The sequence below is a fragment of the Podarcis vaucheri genome (genome assembly GCF_965113315.1).
Source record: "Podarcis vaucheri genome assembly, chromosome: 13".
Classification (NCBI taxonomy): Eukaryota; Metazoa; Chordata; class Lepidosauria; order Squamata; family Lacertidae; genus Podarcis; species Podarcis vaucheri.
In genome coordinates, this window is record NC_138751.1 from 20,224,942 (window position 1) to 20,251,243 (window position 26,302).

The following is a 26,302-nucleotide window of genomic DNA, read 5'->3' on the forward strand; positions in this document are numbered from 1 at the left end:
ACACAGAACCTTAGTTTTACCAAAAAAATAATAATTGTGCTTTGTAGCCCCATTTCTCTGGATGGGCATCTGTCTATACCTGGCCATGCAATCTCAGGTGGTAGGCCTCTGCTGAGACTTGCTTGTTGGTAATGTCTCCAGGTTTGTGTCTAGAGAGTGCAGCAGCTTTAATATGATGGAGCACACGCAAACAAACAAACAAACAAACAAACATACAATACTGTAGCAAAACACCTAACGGGAGGGCTCATTGTTCCTGAGACGGAAAAGCTCTCGAGACAGGAGGTGGAACTTTCCTCCCTTTCATGGCAAAGACACAGGTCGTGTGCACAGCATACATTGAAGGCACATGGCTCCCCACAAAGAATACTGGGAACTGTAGTTTGCTAAGGGTGCTGGGAATTGTAGGTCTGTGGCAATTCCGAGGATCCTTTAGGGGAAGTCATATGCTTTAAATGCATGGCAGCTATGTAGCCATAGGTGGCTCAAATAGTCTCTAAAAGAGGACACCCCCTCATGGAATCTGAAGCGGTGACTGCCTCACTCTAAACTTTGCCATCGGTGAGCTAATGTGGTGTAATGATTGGGGCGTTGGACTAGGACCTGGGAAACAAGGGTTTGAGACCCATTCAGCTATTGAGTCCCAGTCACTGTGTCTCAGCCTATCCTACCTCACAGCGTTGCTGTGAGGATAAAATGGGGAGAGGAGAATCATGTATGCCACCTCAAGAGAAAAAAGGTGGGGTGGGTGGGTGTGTGTGTGTGTGTGTGTGTGTGTGTGTGTGTATAAAATAAATAAAAGTTTAAAATAAAATAAACCCTGATCTGAGCAGAGCTACTGTCTTGATTCAAATTTGCCTGTAATTGGTTTTAAGTGAAGTTTCAGGTGTCTTGTTTTGTCCCTCTTTCAAATGACTGGGCTGGATTAGCACCTCCATCCACAGATCTTTACACACATCAAAGGATCTCTTCTTGCTCTCCTATGGAAGAAATGCTTGATACAGGGATGCAGAGAGTAGATTCAGTAAAGTCTTCAAAGAATAGAATAAGGCTGTGATCCTACACATCATTACACAAGAGTAAGCTCCACTGAGAACCTTACTTCGGAGTGAACAGTGCACAGCATCTTTGGCGATCACTTGTAGCCGAGTAAGACTGTCTTCCATAAACACGGTTTTAACAATGAGTCCGTAAGTGACTGTGGAGGCCAATTCTGGATCCACACGTCCTTCCACAGTGGGGACATTGGTTTCCGGGCAGGAGTTGACCACGGTGTGGATTTGCCAAGCGTGCCTTCCTCTTAGCACGTTTCTCCCTTGCATCCTGAGTTTGAGTGTCTTCAAAGCCCACAACACCTTTGGTACAGGCTGTTCTCCAATTGGAGTGCTCGCAGGAAAGTGTTTCCCAATTGTTGGTGTTTGTATTACATTTTTTTAAATTTGCCTTGAGACAGTCTTTAAACATCTTTTGTTGACCACCAGCATTACACTTTCCCTTTTAAAGTTTGGAATACAGTAGTTGCTTTGGAAGATGATAATCAGGCATCCACACAACATTACCAATCCAACGAAGTTGGTGTTGAAGAATCATTGCTTCAACACTGGTGATCTTTGCTTCTTCCAGTACACTGGTGTTAGTTCGCCTGTCTTCCCAAGTGATGTGTAAAATTTTTCGGAGACACCGTTGATGAAATCTTTCAAGTTGGAGATGGCGTTTATAAGTGGTCCATGTTTCACAAGCATACAGTAAGGTTGGTAGTACAATAGCTTTGTAAACAAGCATTTTGGTTTCCCTGCAAATGTCCCGGTCCTCAAACACTCTGCACTTCAGTAGGGAGAAAGTTGCACTCGCAGAGCTCAGGCGATGCTGGATTTTGGCATCGGTGTTGGCCCTTGTGGAAAGATAACTGCCCAGATAGGAGAAGTGATTGACATTTTCCAATTTTCCAACATTACACCACTGAGTTGGATTTGTAGCGCTGAAGAGGGGTTATTTTGTACTTGTTGGTGAAGCACTATGGTTTTTTGGATGTTGGGCGATAGGCCAAGCTTTTCCTAAGCTTCTGCAAAGATACGTAAGTTTCTCCACTGAAAAGCTTACTTCGGAGTGAACAGTGCACAGCAACACACTGTTTGCTTGTTTATATATTAATATGAATGGCCCTTTGCAGTAAGGGTGGGGAGCCTTTTGCAGTCTGAGGGCCACATTCCCTTCTTGGACACTTTCCAGGGGCCACATGGCAGTGGTGGGTGGGGCCAGGGGCAAAAGCTGGCAGGGCAATGGATGTGGATTTTTCCTTTGTGCAGTAAGCTAGTTTCTACACACAATCCTCTCTTTCTCTGTGTCCAATCATGCAAGAGGCATTATCAGAGTTCAAGAAGCAAGACAATAGGTGGGTGGCTGTCCCTACTAGGGAGACTGAGGCTAGCTTCCTCCAGCAGCTAATTTTAGATGCTGCAAAAAAGGCTGCAAATAGTTAGTCATTAAATTTATTGTATTGTCACTTGGGTGGGGCCAAAATTAACTTGGCCAGCCTCAGATAAGATGCATCTCTTGACTTGCAGGGGATGGGACAGCAAAGAAGTAATTGCTGCCCCCCTCCCCGCCAAGAAGCAACATTTATTCCGCTGGCTCTGGGTCACAGGTCTCTGCCTTGAGGAGCTTACATTCAATAGTTTGGCATAGCAAAGGAGGAGGTGAGGATGAACAGGGAAAGGATATGCATTCGGTCAAGGGTCAGACTGGAAGTGACCCTCAAGGAATCCTGATAAACCATACCTGCGTGCATTTAATTACAAGCAGACACAGGGAGGAGTGAATGTAGGAACCCATGACACTTATAAATCAGATCACTGCTCCATCTTGGACTTCTGCAGACCTTGGGGTTTCTCCAGACCCGCTGGTCCCTTCTTCTTATGTGTGGGGATGCTGCCATTTTGGTTTCATCAGGATCTACCTTTGGAGAACTGATGATTTAGAATTACTTTATATACATCGTTAAGCACCAGGAAAAATATTTCTTTTCTACCGAGCCTTTGGGTTTTAATTAACTGTGCCCTCCTTCAGTGGGTGGGGTGTTTTAGTCCTGCCCTTTAAAAATATGAATGAGTTTTAGATTTAGATATGCTGGTTTAAATGTATGCTATTTATTTATTACTGTAAATCGCTGTGAGTGACTTTTGTTCTACTGCATTTTTTTATTAAAAAGTACACAGTGGTACATTAAAACAGAATGATACAAAGCAATATATGGTATGGTGGGGGCAGGGACACCATCTTAAAAAAATCCCATCCCCAAATAACATGGGTATTCTGTGGATATTTTACTGAGTCTTACTCCCAAGTAAATCTGCATAGGATTGCACTAAAACATGTAGCACCAAATAGCAATTTAAAGCAGCATCAGGGTAAAGAGCAAAATAAAGACCCTCAAAAGTCCCATTTAAATAAAGGTGTGGGAGGGAAGAAACAAAAGGGGGAGAAATGATTTATGCCTTTTCAGCAGGCATAAACTGATGTTATGCGTTTGTGGGGGTCAGACACTTATAATCCTAGCAAGTGTTAAAAGCTAATCAAGCCAGGCTAGCTTCCTGATGAGGTAACTGACTGGGTGATGGGCCATTAAGAGAACAAAGGAAAGGGGCTCTGTGCCAGATGACAAATGGATGTGGCCCCTCCTGCAGCTCTTACAATAGTTAGAGGGACAAATCTGAAGTTTTAGGGCAGAGTTTACTGTGATGTGACCTTGAGGAAAAAGCTGCTAGCTGGAAAGGCAGAGAGAGAGGGATCCATGCCTGATTTCTGCTAGAATCCAAGGCTGTAGCTATGGGAGAAGCAAGACTGTCTCGGGGTGCTAAATGCTGTGAACCCCTCCATCGCAGGCTCAGGTTGTATATATGTGTAAATAAACCATGCATCATGAAGACACCACAGTCTGCTGTGCCTCATTTCCAAAAGGAAACACAGACCTTGGGTAAATGCCTGGAACCCCTGGAATCTCACAGTGCTCAGAGACTGGGGTGGCCTGCAACCTTGACTTTGTATTTCTGCGCCACTGACATTTTTGTTCCCTTGTTGTTGCTGCTGCTGTTGTGCTGTGATCCAGTTTGCAGTGTTATTTCTTTTAATGGGATATTCTGCCTCCTTTGTTTTCTTTTTATTGCCCGTAACAGGAGTCACCCTGAAGGTCTCCAGACCATGAGGCAGGGCAAAAATGAGTGCAAGGAGGATTGGGATGGAGGGGAAAGCGCAGGGGGTGGCGGCGATACACTCCCATCACTTCTGCATCTTACCTGACCATTGCAATGCTGCCGTTTCAAGCTTAGGAACAAAAGTAGGTGAGGGACGGAAAGATATCGCCAGCAGGACAGGAAGGCAGCGGCTGACATTTCGAAAGAAGATATGATGAACTTTCAAGTTGTCTGCAAGGCAGAAATAATCCTTGCGCGAGCTCTCTGTCTCTCTCTCTCTCTGCCTCTTTCCTTAGTTGTTCAGTTTGTTTGATTAAATCCAAGTCAGAAATCTAGGCCAGTTTATTTTTATTGGGCGATGTAGGAAGAAGGAACCCCATCCTCTCCCTTGCGTGCAGACGTGGGCATTCCCACACGTTTTCTACAAAACCCAAAAACAGGGTTGTTGTTGCCGCCGGTCCTTGGAATATTTTGGGACCCAAGAAGTAGGGCAGTGCCCAATGATGGCTGGTGAATGTGGGCAGGCGTGGGGAGGCAGGACTCTCAGACAAAAGCTCCCTTCCAGCACAGCTATTGTGTGTTGTCAGTCAGTCTTGATTATTACAGCTGCAGATCACCACGATCACAGATCAGCAACACGTGTGCTGTTTTAAGTCTGCTGCCTCCAAGCTATGCTATCCACGTTATGTCAGGGTCCCACAAGTCAACCTAACACAACCCTGCAGTCAGAAAGCACAACCTAGGAAACACTGGTTCCATTTCACAGCTGAGGGACATCAAGGCCGTCAGATGATATTTGTTTTCTGTGGTTTAATGATAATCATTTTATTTCTGAATATTGGTAATTTTTTAAATAATTTTGTGGATTTCCTTATGTTTTACCTACAGTTTTATTACACGCACCTCTTAGAAAGCTCTTTGATTCTCTCTTTATCTCAAAACCTTGCAAAGAAAAGCCCTGTGAAGAAATTCTAAAGGAGAAAGGAAGTGTAAAGATTATCAGTAAGTATAATTATTGAGCTGTCTTAAGCCTCTTATGTTAATACTCACCCTCTCTGCATCTGTTTCGTTATGTTTTATCATTAATTTGTGTTTTCAAAAAAGTTAAATAAAGAAATATACGGAAGGAAGCTCCTTGGTTAAGCAGTTCGTGTATCTTTCTAAATAATTGTAATTATAGTTATTACTATTCAAGCATGAGATTCTCAGGGTAGGTGGGCAGGCCCAGCTGCAGATTTTGGAGGGCCCTGTGCAGGCTGTCTTTGCTTATCCCTCATTCCCCTACCCCTGACTAATGCCTGCCTCCCCATTTGTAGCAATGGCACTACAACAGCTCCACGGCTCACCTGGCCGCAGCAGCAACAAGATGGCCACTTTATACACATGAAGGAGGAAATCTATCATCGCCAAGAGAAAAGGACCAACTAGGATAAATATTTGTACAAAAAATGTACATGTTGACATATGCATAGATGCAAATTTAGAATATATACACACACACAATTAAATAGAAATACAACTCACCATAATGGGGAAGACTGACCCCGTGACTTGTGTTCCAGCTCAGTCTTCTCAGAAGTGATGGTCAACTTCAAGGCTGCTCCTCTCTGTTCTTATCCTTCTTCCTCTTCAAACCAGATTTGGGATTGCGTGGCCCATCAAGCAGAGCACTCCCCGCTGACTGCCCTTCAAATACAGAACTGCACCCGGAAAAGTAGGACACCTGGTCACCCTAAGAACATGAGATGAGCTTTGCTGGATCTGTCTCAAGGCCCGTCTAGTCCAGAATTCTGTCTTCATGGTGGGATCTATGAGAAGCCCACAAGCGGCGCATAAAGACCTCTCCCACTCTCTCTCTAGGCAGTAAGCGCCACAGTAGACTGGAAGCTAAATGCCTGCTTAGTTCTGACTGCGGCCTGGTGACCGCAAAATCTTATTTCCTACAACGTTGTGCAAAATGGAATACGGTGGCCGCCACTGCGAGCTCACCATGAGAACACTGGCTGCCGCACTGCCAGGACCAACAGCATCCACACCACTGAGGGTCTTGAGCAGTGCCTGAGGATGATGGTGAGGACCCAAGCAAGGCATCAGCCCTGGTGGGCTCTGACAGGATATGTGGTCCCCAATGAGGCAGCAGTATGCTGGGCTTCTGGATGAGGCCCTCTTCCAAATGCTCCTCCAAGAGTGGTTTGGAGGGTAGCGAGAAGAGCCTTTGTGGTCAGGACGTGACCCCTCCATTTTTTAAAATGCTCTCCCCAGTGAGGCTCACCTGGCACCCATCTTACTATGTTTATAGCTCCAGGTAAGACTGTACAGTACAGTGATACCTCAGGTTAAGTACTTTATTCGTTCTGGAGGTCCGTTCTTAACCTGAAACTGTTCTTAACCTGAAGCACTACTTTAGCTAATGGGGCCTCCTGTTGCCGCCCTGCCGCCGGAGCATGATTTCTGTTCTCATCCTGAAGCAAAGTTCTTAACCCAAGGTACTATTTCTGGGTTAGCGGAGTCTGTAACCTGAAGTGTATGTAACCCAAGTTACCACTGTATTCTACTCCCAGACAATATCATTATAATTTTTTGGTTTAAATGGCCACTGCAATGCTTTCTGGTTTTCATGGGATGGTGTGGGTTTTACTACTGTAAGCTTCACTGGTTGCTATGGTTATGTTTAAAATTGTGTACAGTGGTACCTTGGTTTACGCACTTAATCCATTCTGGAAGTCCGTTCTTAAACCAAAGTGTTCTTAAACCAAGGCATGCTTTCCCATAGCAGCGGGGGGACTCAATTTACAAATGGAACACACTCAACAGGAAGCGGAACATGTTCTGATTCCAAGGCAAAGTTCACAAACCAAAACACCTACTTCAGGATTTGCAACGTTCTTAATCCAAGTTGTTCATATACAAAGCTGTTCTTAAACCAAGGTACCACTGTATGCTCCCTACTGCTTGTAAGTTACCTAGATTTATTTGTTTATTTTCTAGAAGGTGTCGTAAGAAATTGAGATGATGATGAAGATCTGAATTTTAGTTTGGAGATCTCAGTTGGATAGGATAATGTGCCTATTCTCTATTATTAATGTGCCTGTGGGTAACTTACCTCAGTTTCAGGTAAAATAACCTGAAAACCCAGCTAGTTTCTACAGAAGGCTTTACTGTTACAGAGTAATGTATGTCTGCCCTGAGAAACCAAAGGAAAGCAATTCAACCACATCCTTTACTACAGGATCAGAGGTGCCATCTGAGGCAGGATGAGCAGGAGGGTAACACAGCAAAGCTGTCTTACAGTATTTTGAAGAAGCTAAGTCATACACATGGCCTATTGGAAGAGTCAGGGTAAAGTACTACTTTCCCACACAATGCAGTTAAAACTATGGAACTCACTCCCACAAGATGTAGTGACGCCAGCTGTGTACAGTTCATAGCAGAATTGCCTTTACAATGGTAGCTTGGTTCTCAAACTTAATTCGTTCTGGAAGTCCGTTCTAAAACAAAAGCGTTCCAAAACCAAGGCGTGCTTTCACATAGAAAGTAATGCAAAACAGATTAATCCGTTCCAGACTTTTAAAAACAACCCCTAAAACAGCAATTTAACATGAATTTTACTATCTAACAAGACCTTTGATCCATAAAATGAAAGCAATAATCAATGTACTGTACTATAAAATAAGTAAGACAGTATTGTAGATGATACAAATTAAAATTAAATTATAGTCATTGTTTGGGTGGGGAGCTTTTATCCATTTCTGCAGTCACACAATCAATCAGTCCTGAACTGGGTTTCGCACAGTCACAAAAATGCAAAAAAATAGCAAAAGAAAAAACGCCAAACTTAATCCGTTTGACTTCCGAAATGTTCGAAAACCAAGGCGCAGTTTCTGATTGGAGCAGGTGCCCCAGAAACAATAGCCAACAGCCGCATCGGATATTCAGCTTCCAAAAAACATTCGGAAACCAAAACACTTACTTCCGGGTTTTTGGCATTTGAGTACCAAGTCGTTTGAGAACCAAGGTACCACTGTATAGCAGAATTGAAACCTATTCTTTCCCTCAAAGAATTCTGGGCCCTATAGTTGACTACCCACAGAATTACAATTCCCAGCTGCCCTTAAAAAAAAACTACAGCGCCCATAATTATTTGAGGCGGGGAAACGTGCTTTGAATGTGCTTTAAAGGTATCGCATGTAAGCGGCCTTGGGGTGGCTTGAAAGGAGGATTAGGTAAATTCAGAGAGGATAAATTTACTAATGGCTGCTAACCATGATTGGCTACGTTCCATCTCTACTATCGGAGATAGTAAGCCTCTAAATCCCAGATGCTGGGAATCACAAGTGGGGAGAACACACTTTTGCACGCATGTTTCCCTTGTGGGCTTGGCAACTGTGAGAACTGGATGCTGGACTAAATGGGCCTTTGACCTGAACAAGCAGGGCTCTTAGGTCAGCGCCAGATTTAGGGTGGTGCAGGCAGTTCTGCCACACAGGGTGTCAAGCCAAGGGGCTGCAAAATCGAGATCCACAATTGAGAAGATCCATGCTGGAACTCACCACAAATGGCTGCCATGTTCTCTTCTGATGGAAATGGGGCCCCCCTGAGAGATGCTGGAACCGAGTTCCAGCGAGGGGAAAAAAGCCCTGGAGAAGATCCACTCGGGGTTGCCAGAGTTTGGCCTTCCTTAGGGCACTGTTTTACAGAAGATCCAAAATCACTTCAGGATTTTTTTTTTGGGGGGGGGCAGGCCTTTTATTAGGGGGGCAGAACCTCAGTTTGCTATGTATCTTTATTGATGGGGGGGCAGCTGCCCCTCCCTTCAAAACTTCTGGCTTTCCTGAGCTGATGCTGTATTATTCTAAATCACACGACTGGTCCTCATCCTCCCAGTACTTAATATGTTCGAAGAACTGTTGCCTTTTCGGTGGGAGGCCAAGTTAGCTGGGGGCGTGACTGAAAACCCCGGGGGCAACCCCCCCAAAAAACCCTGGCTAGCCCCCACGTTTTTGAACAGGCGCGCGTGCACATTTGGGGACCCGCTCTCAGAAAACGCTTTGCCCATCCATAAGTTGTCCAGGTTTCCCTTTTTTAAGGGGAAATCCCCTTATTCCGAATAGGATTCCTCGCAAGAAAAGGGGAAAGTTGGCAGCTATGTGCCTATCCTTTCTCGTTTTTAGGGCGCGCAAATTCCCCCGCAGTCGTTTTACGCCGGGGGCGCGGGCGGGCAAAAAGCAACAACCCGCCGAGCGAATGACGCTTCGCATCACCGGCGAAAAGCGCTTCCGAGCATTTGAGAGCCGGTTGTGGGATCTCCTCCTCCTCGCGCGATCCCCTCGCTCGGCCGCCAGGGGCCGCCTCGCTTCCCCGGTTCAGAGGACGCTGCTCTCCTCCCTTTCCTCTCCACGTGGTCGCAGATGGCCGCTTCCAGAAGCTGAGCCTGGAGCCGCCGCCGCCGCCTCTGCCGCTACCTGCGGGGTGAGAGGGGTGGCGGGGGAAGGGGCGCCTCGGAGGGCAGCGCCAGGGGGCGAAGGGGCGAGCAGGGGGCGGGAGGGAGCAGTTTTGGCTAGAGGAGGGAATGGGCCGCCCTTTGCGGTGGGTGAGGCTTGGAGGAGGGGAGGCAAAAGGAAGGGCGGGGGAGAAGTTTACCGGGGGGGGGGGAAATGGGGAGATTCTCCCCCTCGCCCCAGACACCTGATTTATTTTTTTTAGAAAAATGAAAAGCAGCTTGGTTACGTGTGGGGAGAAGGTGAGACAAAGACAAGAGAGACTTTTAAAAAGACTGGGAACCATGTATGGTGTGTTTACAGAAAGAAGTGGACTCACTAGCAGGGTTTGAGTAAACAATTGCAACCAGCAACATAGAAATTAAGATGTAAAAACTGGAAAATAACAAAGTGGAAGAGGAAATATGAAAGCAAGTATGGTATAAAAATGTTAATATACGTAATAATATTCAAGTTTAAGATTGCAATATTAAGAATAAAATAAGCAGGGGAAGCAAACACTCAAAGTACCAGAAAAGGAAGTTGAGGGGAGCCGGGGGGGGGGGAATTTATATTCTATTTTGTTTTTGAGATAATGTTGATTGTGATGATGATAAAATTGCAAAACTTAATTTAAAACTTTAAAAAAAAAAAGTGTGGGGAGAAGGTAGGGTGGAAACTCTGGGACTGGGCTAGCGGCTTTTGAGCCTTGGTGAGTGGCCTTGCTGGAAGGGGAAGAAGGGTCTGCCAAGGTTCAATCCCTGGATTCTCCTGGCAGGGTTGGGAGAAAGACCCGTGTCTGAAATCCTGGAGGTCTGCTGCCAGTCAGTGTAGACATTGCTGAGTTAGATGGACCGGTGGCCTGACCACTGATACTATACAGTTTCCTGTGTTCCTATGGAAGCATCTGGCTGGTGGAGTAGAGTGACCATCCTTAAGGAAGAGCCCTGTTTTGTCAGGCCAAGGCCCCAACTACACAATACATTTATAGAAGTGTCACATCGCTTTAAAGAGGCTTTGTTTTCTCCAAAAGAATCAAGGGAACTGTACTTTGTTAAGGATGCCGTGAATTGTTAAGAGATCCCCAACCACCTCACAGAAGCAACAATTCCTAAAGTGGTCTATCAATCGATTCTTCTGAGATTCGTTGCTCTGTGAGGGGACTCTGGATGCTAGATATATTCTGTTTGTGGCCTCTCCCAGATCATCTCCCAAGTGATGCAAATGAGCTAGCATCCAGTGGGAGAAAGGTGGCTTACTCCTGAGCGCTATAAACAGTGGGAAATGGAAAGGTGGGGTTATCCCCCCTTGGTATCTTGATGTGGCGTTTACCCTTGCCTCCATCTTTCTCCCTCTGTCTTTACTTTTAGGCTCTGCTTTGAAGGTATTCTGTAAATAAATTCAGAACTGTTTGATTTTTGGCATGGACTCGATAACCAAGCCAAAAGTTGTGGCTACCTCTGCCCTTGTTGTGAATCCACCCTTTCTTTTGGGAAAGGATGGCAGGGTACTTGACAGTTTATTGCTGCATGGCCAAATTGCTCCAGGTTCCTTGGCAGACCAGTTTCCAAGCAAGCCCCAGCCTGCTTCAATCTTGGAGCTGGGGAAGGAGAACCCCACAAATCCTCCAGGGCATTATCCAGCCACTTCTGCATTTTCAGGTTTAAATGGAAACCTGGAACTGGAGGGTAGCAGCAGAATTCCCAATGTGAGTCTGGAAATGTGGAAGCCTGAATCCTGTATGTACTAACAGCATACTCATTCTCCAAGTTTGGATCTTTAGGGGGCCAAAATGGTCCTCTGGGAAGGAAGGGCAGGATAGAAATTTAAATAATAACAGACATTAACAGATTTGGAGAAACCCCAAACAAATTTTGGGGTGGGGGGAGGAACCCTAAGTGTGGGGAAACCTCAAAAGCAGCCCATTGAGAGGACTGAACATGCTTAGTGCCATAAAATGCTGGCTGATTTTTGGGTGCGTAGGGACTGAATGGCGTACCCTGGCTGGAACCCTGAACGGGAGCACTCCACACTGCAAAACTTCGTTGCAGGTCCCATTTATCAGTATAGTAATGGTGTTTGCAAAAAAAGTAGAGCTGGAGCCAAGACACACCTGGTAAGTGTCTTGGCAGGATGAACTTGGGCAGGTAGGCTGACCCCCTGCTTTCTCAGTCATGCTTGTTTCTCATTCTCTCTCCTTTTTCTTTAAAGCTTTGTGAATTGCCTACTGACTGGAACGGCGTTCCCCAACCATGGCTGAAGGAGGTGCAGGTGGGAACCAGCCACCTCGCGAACCGCCCCGCAACCTCCAGGGCTTGCTGCAGATGGCGGTCACTGCAGGGAATGCTGAACCTGCCCCGATGGAGCCCATGTCTGATGAGGTGCGTGGCTTGGCTTTTATAGGAGGGGTGGTGGTGAGGTCAAATGGTTGTTAGATCTGGAGTGAGTTTGAGGAAGGTGCTGTCCTGCGACCCTGGTGCATTACAGCTAGTGTTGATTGTGGAAGCTAAATACCAAGATTATCTAGCAAGGTGCAGAGCAGGTTGGATCAGAAGCAGCCTAGGAGCTATTATCCAAATATTTTCCCTGCATTGCCATTACATTACTAAGTTCCTGCAACTAATACTTTGAAGCTAGAAATAAAAACCATACAAATCTCAAATATGTATAATAATATATATATATATAGTAAAAGTAAAGGGACCCCTGACAGTTAGGTCCAGTCGTGACCGACTCCGGGGTTGCGGTGCTCATCTCACTTTATTGGCCGAGGGAGCCGGTGTACAGCTTCCGGGTCACATGGCCAGCATGACTAAGCCGCTTCTGGCGAATCAGAGCAGCACACGGAAACTCCGTTTACCTTCCCGCTGGAGCGGTACCTATTTATCTACTTGCACTTTGACGTGCTTTCGAACTGCTAGGTTGGCAGGAGCAGGGACCGAGCAATGGGAGCTCACCCCATCGTGGGGATTCGAACCGCCGACCTTCTGATCGGCAAGTCCTAGGCTCTGTGGTTTAACCCACAGCGCCCCCCGCATCCATATATATATATATATGATTTGCAAAAAGTGTTTGTGTATTCATACATAGACACACTGTCCATTCCTGGCCTTAACCATTGCACCATGCAACATGGAATTAGCTTGGGGCTAGGAAAAAAAGATCTCAAGCTGGCCTGCTCCTGGCCTCTAACAGCAGCGCTTAGCATTCACAAATCATCAGCTGACGTTTGGAGGGGCATGGAGATAAGACAGCATTGCCTGCCTGTCAAAGCGCTGTTGAAACCAATTTGAGGAACCAGGAGCCCTGTCAGCTATTGCTGTATGACAGCTTCCAACATCCGTGCCCATTGGCTATGCCAGCTGGGGCTGATGGGAATTGGAGTCCATCAATGTCTGGAGGGTCACAGGGTCACTGTAGAGATACAGTTTGGCTCCTTTCTAAAGTTGGCAGCTCCCAGAGGAGTTGATAACAGTGGCGAGGACCCAAAAGCCAATTTTCTAAGCACAATTTTCCTTAACTCAGTGGTGTATGCAGGGAACTAGACTGGCAGGTGCTGAAAAGCAAGACTCTTCTAGGAGAGAGGTTGTGTCTAATATGGGGGCTAGGAGATAAAATTTAGGTTGTTTCTGGGGGAAGGAGTGAGCTTTTGGCAGGAAGAGGAAGGACAAATGTGTATGAAATTCCCAATATGTTTCCTATTCATTCACCTCTGTTCCCTATGCCACTCTGCAGCGGAGACAGTGGTTGCAGGAGGCGATGGTCGAGGCCTTCCGGGGGCAAGTGGACGAGGTGGAACAGATGAAGGAATGTCTGAGGCTGCTGGAGCCATCAACCCCTGGAGCAGAACGTGGAGGGGAGAGTTCAGAGGAAGCGCATTCAGACCTTGAGAACAGAGAAGGTGCCTTGGACCTTCTGGCAGAGCTGTGTGAAAACTTGGACAATGCTGCAGGTATAGAAAAAGCCCCATTCCTCTGTGTGTGTGTGTGTGTGTGTGTGTGCGTGCGCAAGGGAGAAAGAGAGAGTGCAAGAGAGTGGGGAAGAGGGTACCTTGAGTAATTTGGCGTGGAAACACTAGGAAATTGAGATTCAGCTAAGATCTAAGAAGTGAAAAATGTCCTTCGGGGTATATTAGAGGTGGCAAGATTATTCTCTTAATTTCCAAGGCTCTTAACAACATGGGTCCAGGATACGTTAAGGATCTGATTCACTGAGGGCTTCAGGAGGGTCATGGTTTGAGGGTCCCTCATGGCTGGGATGCCAGAAACCATGCATTAATATTGCAGGCCCCATTCTGTAGAGAGTCAGTTGAGATCAGACAGGCCTCTCCTTCCTTGACTATCCAGCACCCGGCAAATATCTTTTTATTTCAGCAGGGCTTTTAAGTAAACATTCTGTTTTTTTAAATATAAACAGATTTTATCTTTACTGTGTCTTTCTAAACTCTTACTGTACACTGCCTAGAGATTAATAATAATACTAATATTTATGCCCTTTCCATCTGGCTGTGCTTCCCCAGTCACCCTGGGTGGCTTCCAGCAAAATACAAAAGCGTAATAAAACGCAAAACATGAAAAAATCCTGATACAGGACTGCCTTTAGATGTCTTCTAAAAGTTGTATAGTTCTTTATCTCCTTGTCATCTGATGGGAGGGCGTCCCACAGGGAGGGCACCACTATTTATGATTATGGTGTTAAGCGGTATATATAAATGGTTGAAAGAAATAAAATTAAAGAGTAAATTTCACCCAGTGGTTCCTAATGTGGGTGTTCTACACAGAAAACCCAAGATTCTACGGTGGAAAATAGTTACCCTTTGTAACCCCAGTGAGCCACAGCTAAGTCATAGTGCTGGGTGGGTGGGTTTGCAAGATATCCTACCATTCTGTTGGGCTGCCTGCTTTCCGTTGACCCCTTTACTGTCCTTCCAGACTTCTGCAAACTGGAGGGCATGCGGCTGTTAGCACACCGGTACCTGGAGCACGAGGAGCAGGAGCTGCGTTGGCGGGCTGCTCACCTGGTGGGCACCTGTGCCCAGAACGTGCCCAAGGTGCAGGAGCAGGCCCTAGCGCTGGGCTGCATGAGGAAGCTGCTGAAGTTGCTGGACCACGATCCCAGCGAGGCCGTTCGGATCAAGGCGCTGTTTGCCATCTCCTGTAAGTGTGGGGATGTTCTGACCTGTTGGAAAGGGTGAATTGATTAGTCCTGCAGCAATACAACTGCCTGCATTTTCTGTTCAGCTGAGTAAACTGTGGTTTGAATTTTCCATTCAGGGTAAACCGTGGTTTGAGTGACCAAGCATTGAGGTGGGAGGATTAAATGCACACTGCCCTCAAATGGTTCGTCTGGTCAGATACAGGACCTTCCCACCCCATATGATAGCTTTCCCCTTGGGAAAGACAAATGCAGTTTGTCCATCTCACTTCTGATCCAGCCGTCTGAGATAGCAAAGCCCTTACATTAGCAATGTGCTCAGTGTTTTATTATGTTACCAGATAAATGAGCCAAAGCAGCGGAGGGAAGCTCTGGCCCTTCAGACTACAGTTCCCATCAGTCCTCACTGTTGGCCATGCTGTCTGTGGCTCATGGGAGATGGAGTCAGGGGGACAAGGAGGCAGCTTCCTCCCCTCTGAGTCAAGCCACCATTTCAGGCTTGGGAGCTTAATGACCTGAGGGTTTCCCCACATGTGAATGGAAATCATATTAATGGGGCCTCACTGACTTTTGTGAACTGCATTTTGCTAATGAACCCGATCTCTCTCTCTCCCTCTTCCCCCCCCCCCTTCTCTCTGCCCCTTGTTGCATTGCCAGGTTTGGTAAGAGCCCAGGAAGCGGGCCTTCAGCAGTTCCTACGTCTTGATGGCTTCTCAGTCCTCATGAGGGCCATGCAAAGCAATGTGCAGAAGCTGAAGGTGAAATCTGCCTTTCTCCTACAGAACCTCCTCATAAACCACCCAGAGCAGAAAGGTAATAATATAATACAATCATATAATCATAATCATAATTCATTATACCCCACCCATATGGCTGGGTTTCCCTAGCCACTCTGAGCGGCTTACAGCATTTCTAAAAACATAATAAAAACATCAAGCATTAAAAACCTCTCAATACAGGACTGCCTTCAGATGTCTTCTAAAAGTCAGATAGTTGTTTATTTCCTTGACATCTGATGGGAGGGCGTTCCACAGGGCGGGCGCCACTACCGAGAAGGCCCTCTGCCTGGTTCCCTGTAATCTCACTTCTCGCAAGGAACTGCCAGAAGGCCCTCCGCACTGGACCTCAGTGTCCGGGCTGAACGATGGCGGTGGAGACACTCCTTCAGGTATACTGGGCCGAGGCCGTTTAGGGCTTTAAAGGTCAGCACCAACACTTTGAATTGTGCTCAGAAACGTCGTGAGGAGAACTTTAGAAGGATGCCTTGAAGAGCTGTTGCTTGGTTTGTGAAATCATTGCGGCTGCACGCAGTGGACATGCCCATCTCCCACCAATCTTGGGCTGTCCCCAAAGTAGGCCTTCATCAAGCCCACTTGGCTGAAGGAGGCTGACAATGATGCATTTCAGAAGCCCCACATTGGCAGGGACTGTGATACTGCCCACCTAGGTAGTATGGTGTCAGCATGTTCCCGTAAGTGGACGTGTCTCTCCTCAGCTTTTCCGCCCCTTTCTCTCCACAGAGGCTCTCTGTTCCATGGGGATGGTCCAGCAGCTGGTGGCCCTGATCCGGTCTGAACACAGCACTTTCCATGAACACGTCTTGGGAGCCTTGTGCAGGTATTGAGGGGACTGGGCTGCAGAGAATGAGAGCCAGGATCTGGGGGGAATCTCTGACTGATCTCTTGAGGGCTACTGGCATGCTTGGCACTGGTGTCGTTGAGTTATTTGGGGAGGAGAGCTTTGTTTCTTGTTATAGGCCAGAAGTATGAAGTGAGTTGGGGACACGGGTGGCGCTGCGGGTAAAACTTCAGCGCCTAGGACTTGCCGATCGCATGGTTGGCGGTTCGAATCCCCGCGGCGGGGTGCGCTCCCGTCATTCGGTCCCAGCGCCTGCCAACCTAGCAGTTCGAAAGCACCCTCGGGTGCAAGTAGATAAATAGGTACTGCTTTCTAGCGGGAAGGTAAACGGCGTTTCCATGTACTGCGCTGGTGCTGGCTCGCCAGAGCAGCTTCGTCATGCTGACCACGTGACCCAGAAGTGTCTCCGGACAGCGCTGGCCCCCGGCCTATAGAGTGAGATGAGCGCACAACCCTAGAGTCTGTCATGACTGGCCCGTACGGGCAGGGGTACCTTTACCTTTACCTTTATGAAGTGAGTTATACAAGCCTGAGCGTTCTCCAGTCTAGTTCTTATAAAAGGGTGTAGACGTGAGTTTAGGCTGAACTGCTTCAGACTACAGGACTTTCCCTGTCACTCCTTCTATTGGCGGACTCAAACCAGTGCGTGCCGGCAGCGGCACAGCCAAAAGTGGGTCTACTAAGAAACAAGTGGGGAAGCATCAGCATGCTGGGGGAAGCATGTGAGATTTGCAGAAATTAAAAGAGGAGGAAAACCTTTGAAGAAATGAAACTTAATAGGGCAAAGAAACAGCAACAAAACAGTCCAATCAGGACTGAGCATGCTCAGTAGCTATGAGATGTTGGGTGTCACTTGGAAAGGAAAAGTGTGGGGGATGAAATGGAGTGGCCTGATGGAGGGGCTGGCAGGCAGGCAGGATATGTGAAGAGGAATCCACAACATTCACAGGTCTCACTTGCTCACCTCTAATCTCCCATTCCTTCCCTTTCAAGCCTGGTAACAGATTTTCCTCAGGGTGTGCGGGAGTGTCAAGAGCCAGATTTGGCCCTCGAGGAGCTCTTAAAGGAGCGGTGCCAACTACTGAAGGATCAGGAGGAGTTCCAGGTAGGCAGAAATAAATGGGTTCCTTTCCCTCCCTTTCCCACCAATCTGTGGAATGAACTTGGTGTGAATGTCTGGGCTGCCACTGAGTTTTTCCAACGGCGAAACTTAATTCCCTGTTTAAAATATTCTGCTGCCACAGTTTTCCAGCTTCCTGAATATGTTTTGTGGAGTGAAGAAGGGCAAGGCTGAGCATGATAGCCGTATCAAGCTTTATTCTCCCAACATTGGTTAGGAACCTCCAGCCAAAGGCTCTGATCAGGCCTGGCAGGAATCCTAATTTGGCCCACAAGGCTGTTCCTCCACAAACAACCACCAGATGTGGGTCAGGTACGGACACGGCTGCAGAAACGGGAGCTTAAAATCGTACTCCTGATTGTTTCTTGGCAAACGGACCTTGCTGATCAGCACTGACAGACAGCCACTTTGGAGTTTTATCCATACACAGGTGTGGCCACAATTCAAAAAGTGCCTGCAAACTGACATTTTCCCTCTGCAAACTGTCTTCCTGGTCTGCATAAGAAAAACGTCGGTTTGTAGGCATCCAAACCACTCTTGCAAATAAGTGGGAGGTGGGAGCCAGCGCCCATTGAAGTTGTCACCTGCCATAATAATGACAGGTGAGTGACAGGTGAGCAATTGCCCGTGAGGGGTGAGGATTTGGCCCGCCAGCCAGATCCAGTTCCTCATCCTGACTCTGCAGCAATGGAGGCCGGAACATTTACTTTAAAGCGGGTGGGGAAGGAAGGCTGAGAAAGGAAAAGCCAGGTTTTTGCAAAGTGAAATTCCACAATAGCCTGGAATTATGAAACCCTATGACAGAGGTCAGCAAGCTTTTTCAGCTGTGGACCGGTCCACCATCCCTCAGACCATGTGGGGGGGCTGGACTATATTTTCTGGGGGGGAAATGAACAAATTCCTGTGCCCCACAAATAACTCAGAGATGCATTTTAAATAAAAGCATACATTCTACTCCTGCAAAAAATATGCTGATTCCCGGACCATCTGCGGGCTGGATTCAGAAGGCAATTGGGCCAGATTTGGCCCCCAGGCCTTAGGTTGCCTACCCCTGTCCTATGCATTCCCGCCGCCTCCTTTGCCTAGGTGGCAGTGTGTCACTCTCTTCGCTCTACTTTGCTGGGCACTAGAGGGCACTAGGCACCTTTTTTAAAAGGCCAACTTTCTGAAGCTTGCAGTGCGGCTATTCCCATTTAAGTGCATTTCTGGAGACGGTTTGCAGCACGGAGAGCTTATTATAATAATAATTTATTATTTATACCCTGCCCGTCTGGGTGGGTTTCCCCAGCTTCACCCACCTAATAGCACAATGCAGAAACAGCTTAAGGAAGTTTGGGGTTCTCTGCCATTCGGGGCCCCAGAATCCAGCCATCGCTGCCCCAACCCATCTGCGAGAGAGTAAGCCAACTGAGGCTGGCCCGGTGATATATAAGAGGCATGTTTGCTCCCAGCCCCCCCCCCCCAGTGGTGAGAGGAAGAAGCTGCCTCCTATTGCTGAAGCGGCAGATTTCTTTAGAGGTTGGGGTAAAGTCTCATTTCTGTTCATTTCTGTTCTTCCTGGTACTAAATCAGCCTCGTGTTTAATAACCCAGCCAGGTGGGTGAGGTATAAATAATAAAATCATTGTTTTTATTAATATTAGCACTAGCACTGCAGCCAGAAGAATTTACTTGCTTATTTTATTTTTATCAGCTTGCCCAGTGCCCAGGAAGCAGTTTACAACACATCCATTAAGCAGCATTAAAGCGCTTGACATCTGACAGTGACACACAGAAATGGGCGCTTGAGCTACACGTCAGAAAAGGCCTCTGTAAGGAGGGTCTTAAGGAAGTGTGGTTGCACAGTAGCAAAAAGCAAGGCGTTCCACAACTGAAGAACACACACACACACATTCTTTTCCTTTACTTTTTTATTTTTAGTTTCAAAGTTTCAAAAAGAAAAAAGAGTTTTTTATATACAAACACACACACACTTATTTTCACAAAACCATAGTCCATGTCAGTACCTTTATGGGGTTCCCTTCACCCCTCTCTTGGCTTCCAAAATTCATCTTCCAGTGTGGTGTAGTGGTTAAGAGCGGTAGTCACGTAATCTGGGTAACTGGGTTCGCGTCTCCGCTCCTCCACATGCAGCTGCTGGGTGACCTTGGGCCAGTCACACTTCTGTGAAGTCTCTCAGCCCCACTCACCTCACAGAGTGTTTGTTGTGGGGGAGGAAGGGAAAGGAGAATGTTAGCCGCTTTGAGACTCCTGAAGGGGAGTGAAAGGCGGGATATCAAATCCAAACTCTTCTTCTTCTTCTTCTTCTTTTTTAACTGCATCTGATTACATTGATCCAAATTATTATACTTCATTTTTATCCTTTGTTATTTTAAATTACAAGTTCTATGTCAATCCTGCTAACGTTTTTAAATTCGTACAGTGTTCTTTAATATATTCTATAAAGTTATGCCATTCTCTATTAAATTTGTTATCTTCTTGGTGCCTGATGTTCCCGGTCAGCCTTGCCATCTCTGCAAAGTCCATCATTTTCATTATCCGTTCTTCTTTCGATGGGGCTCTCTCTTCTTTCCATCCCTCGGCATATAATATTCTTGCTGCTCTCGTCGCATACACAAACAGTACTTTCTTACCCTTCGGTAATTCTTCTCCTATTATATCTAATAAAAAGGCCTCTGTTTTTTTTTTAAATAAGCTATTTTAAGCATTGTTTAGTTCATTATAAATCATTTCCCAGTAGGCCTTGCCTGTTTTTACAAGTCTGCAACATATGGTGAAATGTACCTTCTTTAACTTTACACTTCCAACATATGTTGGTTGTATTCTTATACATTTTCGCTAGTCTTGTAGGAGTCAAATACCATCTATACATCATTTTCATATAATTATAATAATTTATTATTTATACCCCATCCATCTGGCTGAGTTTCCCCAGTACAGCATTAAATATTAAAAACTTCCCTAAACAGGGCTGCCTTCAGATGTCTTTTAAAGATAGGATAGCACTTATTTCCTTCACATCTGAAGGGAGGGTGTTCCACAGGGTGGGGGCCACTCCCGAGAAGGCCCTCTTTCTGGTTCCCTGTAACCTCACTTCTCGCAATGAGGGAACCGCCAGAAGGCCCTCGGTGCTGGATCTCAGTGTCCGGGATGAACGGTGGGGATGGAGATGCTCCTTCAGGTATAAAAGGACCGAGGCCGTTTAGGGCTTTAAAGGTCAGCACCAAAACTTTGAATTGTGCTCGGAAACATACTGGAAGCCAATGCAGATCTCTCAGGACCGGTGTTATGTGGTCCCCGCGGCCACTCCCAGTCACCAGTCTAGCTGCCGCATTCTGGATTAATTGCAGTTTCCGGGTCACCTTCAAAGGTAGAATCCTCTTTTAACGTACAGCAAGCTGTAACACACACTCTTTTCCAGTGCAAGCAGTATGGAACTTTTACCATAGAGATACCAAGGATAGAGTGACGTCACTTGGCCCCCATTGAGAATCGTGGACGGATGGTGGCTTTCTATTTGAATACAGGCTGCACGTGGAAGACTCTAGGCTGTCTCTGAGGTTCTCTGTCTGCTGCTCAAGGAAGTGGGGAGAGGGGCGGAACTTGAGTTGGCTTCCTTGCCACAGATCCTGGAACCGTGCCATTCATTTCCGAGTGCGGTTGTGTCACAACGCCATCTCCCCCGCCCCCAAGTCCTCTTCTTTAGCTTGATTTGAGGGTGGGGGTCGGACGGACATCTTGCTTCTGTTTCATGTCGTCTTGTGTTTATTCTCAACAGACAAGTTCCCACCCCTGCTGTTAGCCAGCGACAGTTTTCCCTGAACGTAGCAATTAGGCTGTGCCGAGCTTGATAATTAAACAATTGGCATAATGGAGTAAGTGTTGGGGATGGGGAACAACCTCACTGTGCCATTAAATTATTTTTAAGATAATAATAAAAAAATCCTAACACCTCCCCCCCCCCTTTTCCCTGTTCAGCTCCAAAAAAAATCTCCATGTTGAGGTGAGAAAGCTTTGAGACTGAGAATACATTCCTATCCACAGGAAGCTGTATGGGCTGTAGTCTCAAGCCAAGGAAGATGGTTTTGGTGGCCCATAAGCAAGGCTGAGCAGAAGCATGAGCCGCAATAAGCCCTGTTAATTGTAGGCAGAATGGTCAACATACATCATTTTATTGCATGCCGCCTTTCAGTAGTTAAGGCCTTGCTCAAGGCGGCTTACGTTGCGAACAAATTCTCTAAAATAGTCATAAACAATAAAACCCTTCAAAAAGTACACAACCAAATGGAACAATTTCCTCGTTAAATCATAAGATCTAAAAAATAAAGATACAAAAAAATTCAGTAACAGCAACAAAGGACCCCAATGGAAAAAACATCAACCCTAAACAATACCCCAACCCAAGAGTTTGTTCTGCAGCCTCAACTTTTGCAGCTGGAGTCAGTCCAAGTCCTGCCTTCCCAGGCCAGGTGGAAAGTGGCCTGCAAGGCAAAGGAGCAGGTCTTCCAGGACTCGCAGCCAAGATGGTCCAGCTCCTATTCAGCCGTACCATTTCAGACTGGTGGTAGGGCTGTGTGTTGTTGCCTATTGGAATAATCCCTTATAAGATGCGGGGGGGGGGGGGAGGGAGTAAAAATATTCACCCTGCACTTGGCATTTATTTACTTATTTATATGTTGGCTGTGTTTATTTCCTGCCTTTCTTCTCGAATGAGTTCAAGATGTGGTGGTTCTACTGCCTTCCATTTCATCTTCTCAACAGCCCTGTGGTGTTGGTTAGGCTGAGAAAAATTGACTAGCCCGAGGTCACCCAGTGAGCTTCACGGCTGAGTGGGCATTTGGACCCCTCGGTCTCTAGGTCCTTGTCCGACACTCTAACCCAGCGGTAGGCAACCTAAAGCCCATGAGCCACAAGCAGCCCACGGGGGTCATTTAACCGGCTCACGAGCCGCCCCCAAACCGAGCCGCTCGTTCAGGGAGCCCCCATGCGCTATGCTAAACTGCTGTGGGGAGTCACTTCCGCAGCACCCGAAATTGTGTCCACACAGACACCGGAAATCGCGGGCGCGCGTGCTCAAGTGCACACACAATCCGGCCCACGGAGGGATCTCCGCTGGAGTGAAGCAGCCCAGGCGAGGTAAACCTTGCCGACCCCTGCAGTCTAACCACTACACCACACTGTCAAGGAGAAAGCCAGCTGTGTCGTGATTTCATTGCCACCACACGCTTTACTTGCGGTTGGTCAGACTTTCCACTGCCCGCCCAAGTTCAAGGCAAACACTTAAAGAACCGAAAGCCCGTTAAAGAAGGAGCAGAGCTTGCCTCTCTTCCCTTCCTTTATTTTTTATTTCGTTTTGTTTTTAAAGGAGGAGCTGGATTTCTGTGAGGCTCTGCTGCGCCTTTGCTTCCACGGTCAGCCTGATGATAACAGCATGGACCGGTAACTTGGCTTCCCAGAAGAACCCTTGACGCTGTTGGATGTTCACGCTTGCACTTGGAAGCTGTCTCAGTTGGAGAGGCTTGGTGGAAACGCCCGTGTTTATCCTCCCATTCACTGATCCGGCAACAGGCTCCAGTAACAGAAGATCTCTCTGAAATGAGATACATGGCTTGTTAAGCCTCACGATCAGCAGGAAGACACTTTCATAAGCCTTTGCTGCGTAACTTCCTCTCCGTAGTTCTGCAGAAGCATTCATCTGCTAATCTACCTTCCCAGCCACACCCAGGCAGTTCTACCTTCATTAGCCATAGTTTTGAGATGGCTCTTGAGATCTCCTTTTTAATTGAGGGAAAACTAATCCCATTTCCTGTTCTCCGCTGCTTGTTATTAGGGAAAAGATGCTTAGTCAGGCGAGAAGGCTTGAGTGCCTTTTGGAAAGTAGATGATCAAGAATTGCCTTCTTTCTTCCGCAGCATATGGGAACTGGCTATTCTACAGACCTACTCTGGGTTGCATATTTGGGGAGCATTCGTTCAAAAGGGGCGGTGGTTTTGGTGTATCTGGCTGCAAAGGACCTGTAACTCTATACCCATTTTTTTAAAAGTTGCTGATAAAGATGGGGAAAGCTTGTCCCAGCTGAAGAATTTCTCGGGGGTGATTGTGGGGGGAGCTTTAAAAAAAATGCTTGTGACAACTCAAAATGTATTGCAAACAGCTTGAATCTCCCACAACTCTGCTGTTGCTGTGTTCACTATTCAGCATTTTTTTATTTTAAAAAAAAACAAGTTTCTGTTTCGGGTGGTAAGACTGTCACGTTTTTGTTTTTCCTACTAGCAAATGCCTTTAAAAAGTTGAAAATGATGTCTCCATTTCAAAGAAGAAGAAAAGGTGGCAGATCTTTCAGTTTAGGGGTTAACAACAAGAAGCCCCTTACTCAAAATTGGACTTCTGAATATCACCAGCTTGTTCCCCACCTCCAGCTGTAATCACAGGAGCAGGAAAGATATTGAATTTGCCTCAATATGAGCCACCCCAAATATTGGCTGCACCCCTAAAATGCAATATATTAAGTCACAGCTTCTCATAAGAGAATAATATTATAGGCTGCACTCTGGTTTTTAATACCAGCAGGTGGGGGGAAGCAAGGCCTAAATAAATACACCACTAGTACAGCATGTACGTAGATGGGATACAGGAGTGGGAAAGCTTAGCAGTCTTACTTTATGAATGGGGAAGGAACTAACCTACCATTCTCCTTAAAGCTGCCCTCCCACAAAGCTAGGTACCAACTAGGTTCTTGCGAGTGACAGGATTATGAAGAGCTGCAAAAGAGTGGCCAGGATCCAAAGGGTGTCCTCAGTGTCTTTCCCCCATTACTATTTGCAATGCTAGTTGGTTGTGCCATGTCACAAATAGCTTACAGGACTCTCCTTGTCTCCTCAGTTGTCAGGCAACTGTGATAGCTCAAGTCAGTAGAGCACAAGACGTTTAATCTCAGGGTCCCATGTTGGGCAAAAGATTCCTGTACCAAGTGGGTTTGACTAGGTGACTCTTATGGTCCCTTCTAACTCTACAATTCTATTATTCTAAGATTACACGGGAGCGGGCTGTAATCCACATAACTAGTCCCCGGCATATCCAGGTAGGGCCGAGAAAGATCCCTGCCTGAAATCTATAAGTAGATGGGTCAGATGGTCTGACTTGATATAAGGCAGCTCCCTACTTCCTAATTTCTAGCAGAGCAATGTGCTTATTTCCACATCAGTCCTCTGAAAAAGTACATGGTTAGCATTTTACAAAGGGCAGACTGAGAATGGGGGCAGGTATAAGCCTAGCCACATTTACCAAACCTATGGCTAAAATGGCACTTGAGCTCTGGGCTGAGATTGTAACTGGGCTGATATAAGATAAATGTGGTATATTAATTTATTTGAACACATCTTTACTTTGAAATCAGTCCCATGGATTTGTACTTCAAAGTGGTATCATATATGCAATGTCCACATGCTATTATTATTTAGTTAGGTTGCTAGTGGTTTAATACAAAATAAAAAAAGTCTACAAGTGACGTTAAGAGGCGTAGCATTATAAACAGGTGATGATGATACATTAAGATAAACCCTTGCAAAACTCATTAAAGAGATCCAGCTATGATCCTATGTACTGAGAGCTAACTCCATTCTCTTGAGAGTGAATCCTTAGGTAGTCAAAATGGTATTGTCTATGCACAAGTCTGGGAGGAGTATTAGCAGGCTTGGAGGAACCGCAAGTTTTGCAGAAGTACAGCAAATACCTTAAAAGGGGAAACCCCTAGGCTAAGAGCGTGGGAGCCCCAAAGCCACTCAGTGAGGACTGTGCCGGGAATGTTAGCTGATGGAGCAGATGGAAAACCACGTGAGAGAGGGAATGGAATGAAGTATCCTGTTAGAAGATCTGTTTGGCTGGCACCCGGAGCAGCAGTTCTTCACACTGAAACATCCTTACAGGTGGAACAGCTGGTTTATAAAAATAATTTACGCCCTGCTTTAAAAGGACTTCCCAAGGTGGCTTGCAGTCATTGAAAGAATACAACTACCTTTAAAACAGATACAAACAAACAGGAGAGACCCGAACCAAATGCTTAGCAAATTTTAAAAGTTAATTCACTTGAAAAGTATAGCTGAAGGAGCCAACTGGGTCTTTCTAGTTGAGTGCTTCCACTGAGGACGCCGTGGACACAGTGAAGAATGGGATAATGAACACAGCCTGTTGATGTACACTTGTATGCCATCAGGTATCCTGGTCTCAAACCACTTAGGACAGCAATGGGCAACCTGTGGCCCTCAATGTGTTATTGGACCACAACTCCCACCCTGGGACTTCAGGGTGAAGTGTGGGTGATAAATTGCCATCGTCGCCATCTCCCAACATCCCTGACCCTTGGCCTTGCTGGCTGGGGCAGGTGGGAGTTGGGAGTCCATAGCTTCTGGGAGGCCACAGATTCCCCATCCCTTTATCAGCAGCAACAAGCTGACTCTAACTGAGCCAGTACTTGTTCACACAGCACATAATTAGAACGATGGAATTCACTTCCCACAGGATGTAGTTACGGCCACCAATTCGAAAGGCTTTAAATGATGATTAGACAAATTGACAGAGGATTAGGCTTGCAGTGGCTACTAGCCCCAGTGGCCACATCCTACCTCTGCTGTCCGAGACAGGATGCTACTGAAAGCCAGCTGCTGGCAATCGGAAGGGGGGGGGAATTGCTGTTGTGCTCTGGTCCTTTTTGTAAATGCCTTCCCA

At 46.5% G+C, this 26,302-nt stretch overlaps 2 protein-coding genes and 1 long non-coding RNA gene across 4 annotated transcripts in view; 1 reads left to right on the plus strand and 2 right to left on the minus strand.

Moving 5' to 3' along the window:
- BRSK1 (BR serine/threonine kinase 1) overlaps positions 1-5,926 on the minus strand; it is a 56,006-nt gene extending 50,080 nt beyond the window's left edge. The window contains exon 1 of one of the 2 annotated variants that reach the window (XM_082196928.1): positions 5,715-5,926. The gene's annotated coding sequence lies outside the window, so the exon portion shown is untranslated. The remainder of the gene's footprint in view (positions 1-5,714) is intronic. The other variant, XM_082196929.1, reaches the window with a different exon arrangement.
- Positions 5,927-9,514: 3,588 nt separating this feature from the next.
- HSPBP1 (HSPA (Hsp70) binding protein 1) lies at positions 9,515-23,822 on the plus strand. Its single transcript, XM_082197077.1, has 8 exons — positions 9,515-9,659; positions 11,879-12,048; positions 13,403-13,619; positions 14,599-14,823; positions 15,479-15,634; positions 16,342-16,438; positions 17,453-17,564; positions 22,944-23,822. Exons 2-8 carry the CDS (start codon positions 11,920-11,922, stop codon positions 23,019-23,021), a joined length of 1,014 nt encoding a protein of 337 aa, XP_082053203.1. The 5' UTR covers positions 9,515-9,659; positions 11,879-11,919; the 3' UTR covers positions 23,022-23,822.
- Positions 22,896-25,674, minus strand: LOC309517720. The gene is made up of 2 exons (XR_014213227.1): positions 24,266-25,674; positions 22,896-23,168 (listed from the first exon to the last, which is right to left on the minus strand). It is a non-coding gene; the product is annotated as an uncharacterized lncRNA (long non-coding RNA).
- Positions 25,675-26,302: the final 628 nt, after the last annotated feature.

What these genes read in the sequence shown, in the direction of transcription:
- HSPBP1 (XM_082197077.1), top strand. Translation starts at nt 11,920, where the DNA reads ATGGCTGAAGGAGGTGCAGGTGGGAACCAGCCACCTCGCGAACCGCCC. An exon ending in GGCGCTGTTTGCCATCTCCT is followed by an intron (nt 14,824 to 15,478) that starts GTAAGTGTGGGG and finishes TTGCATTGCCAG; the next exon opens with GTTTGGTAAGAGCCCAGGAA. An exon ending in AGGATCAGGAGGAGTTCCAG is followed by an intron (nt 17,565 to 22,943) that starts GTAGGCAGAAAT and finishes TTGTTTTTAAAG; the next exon opens with GAGGAGCTGGATTTCTGTGA.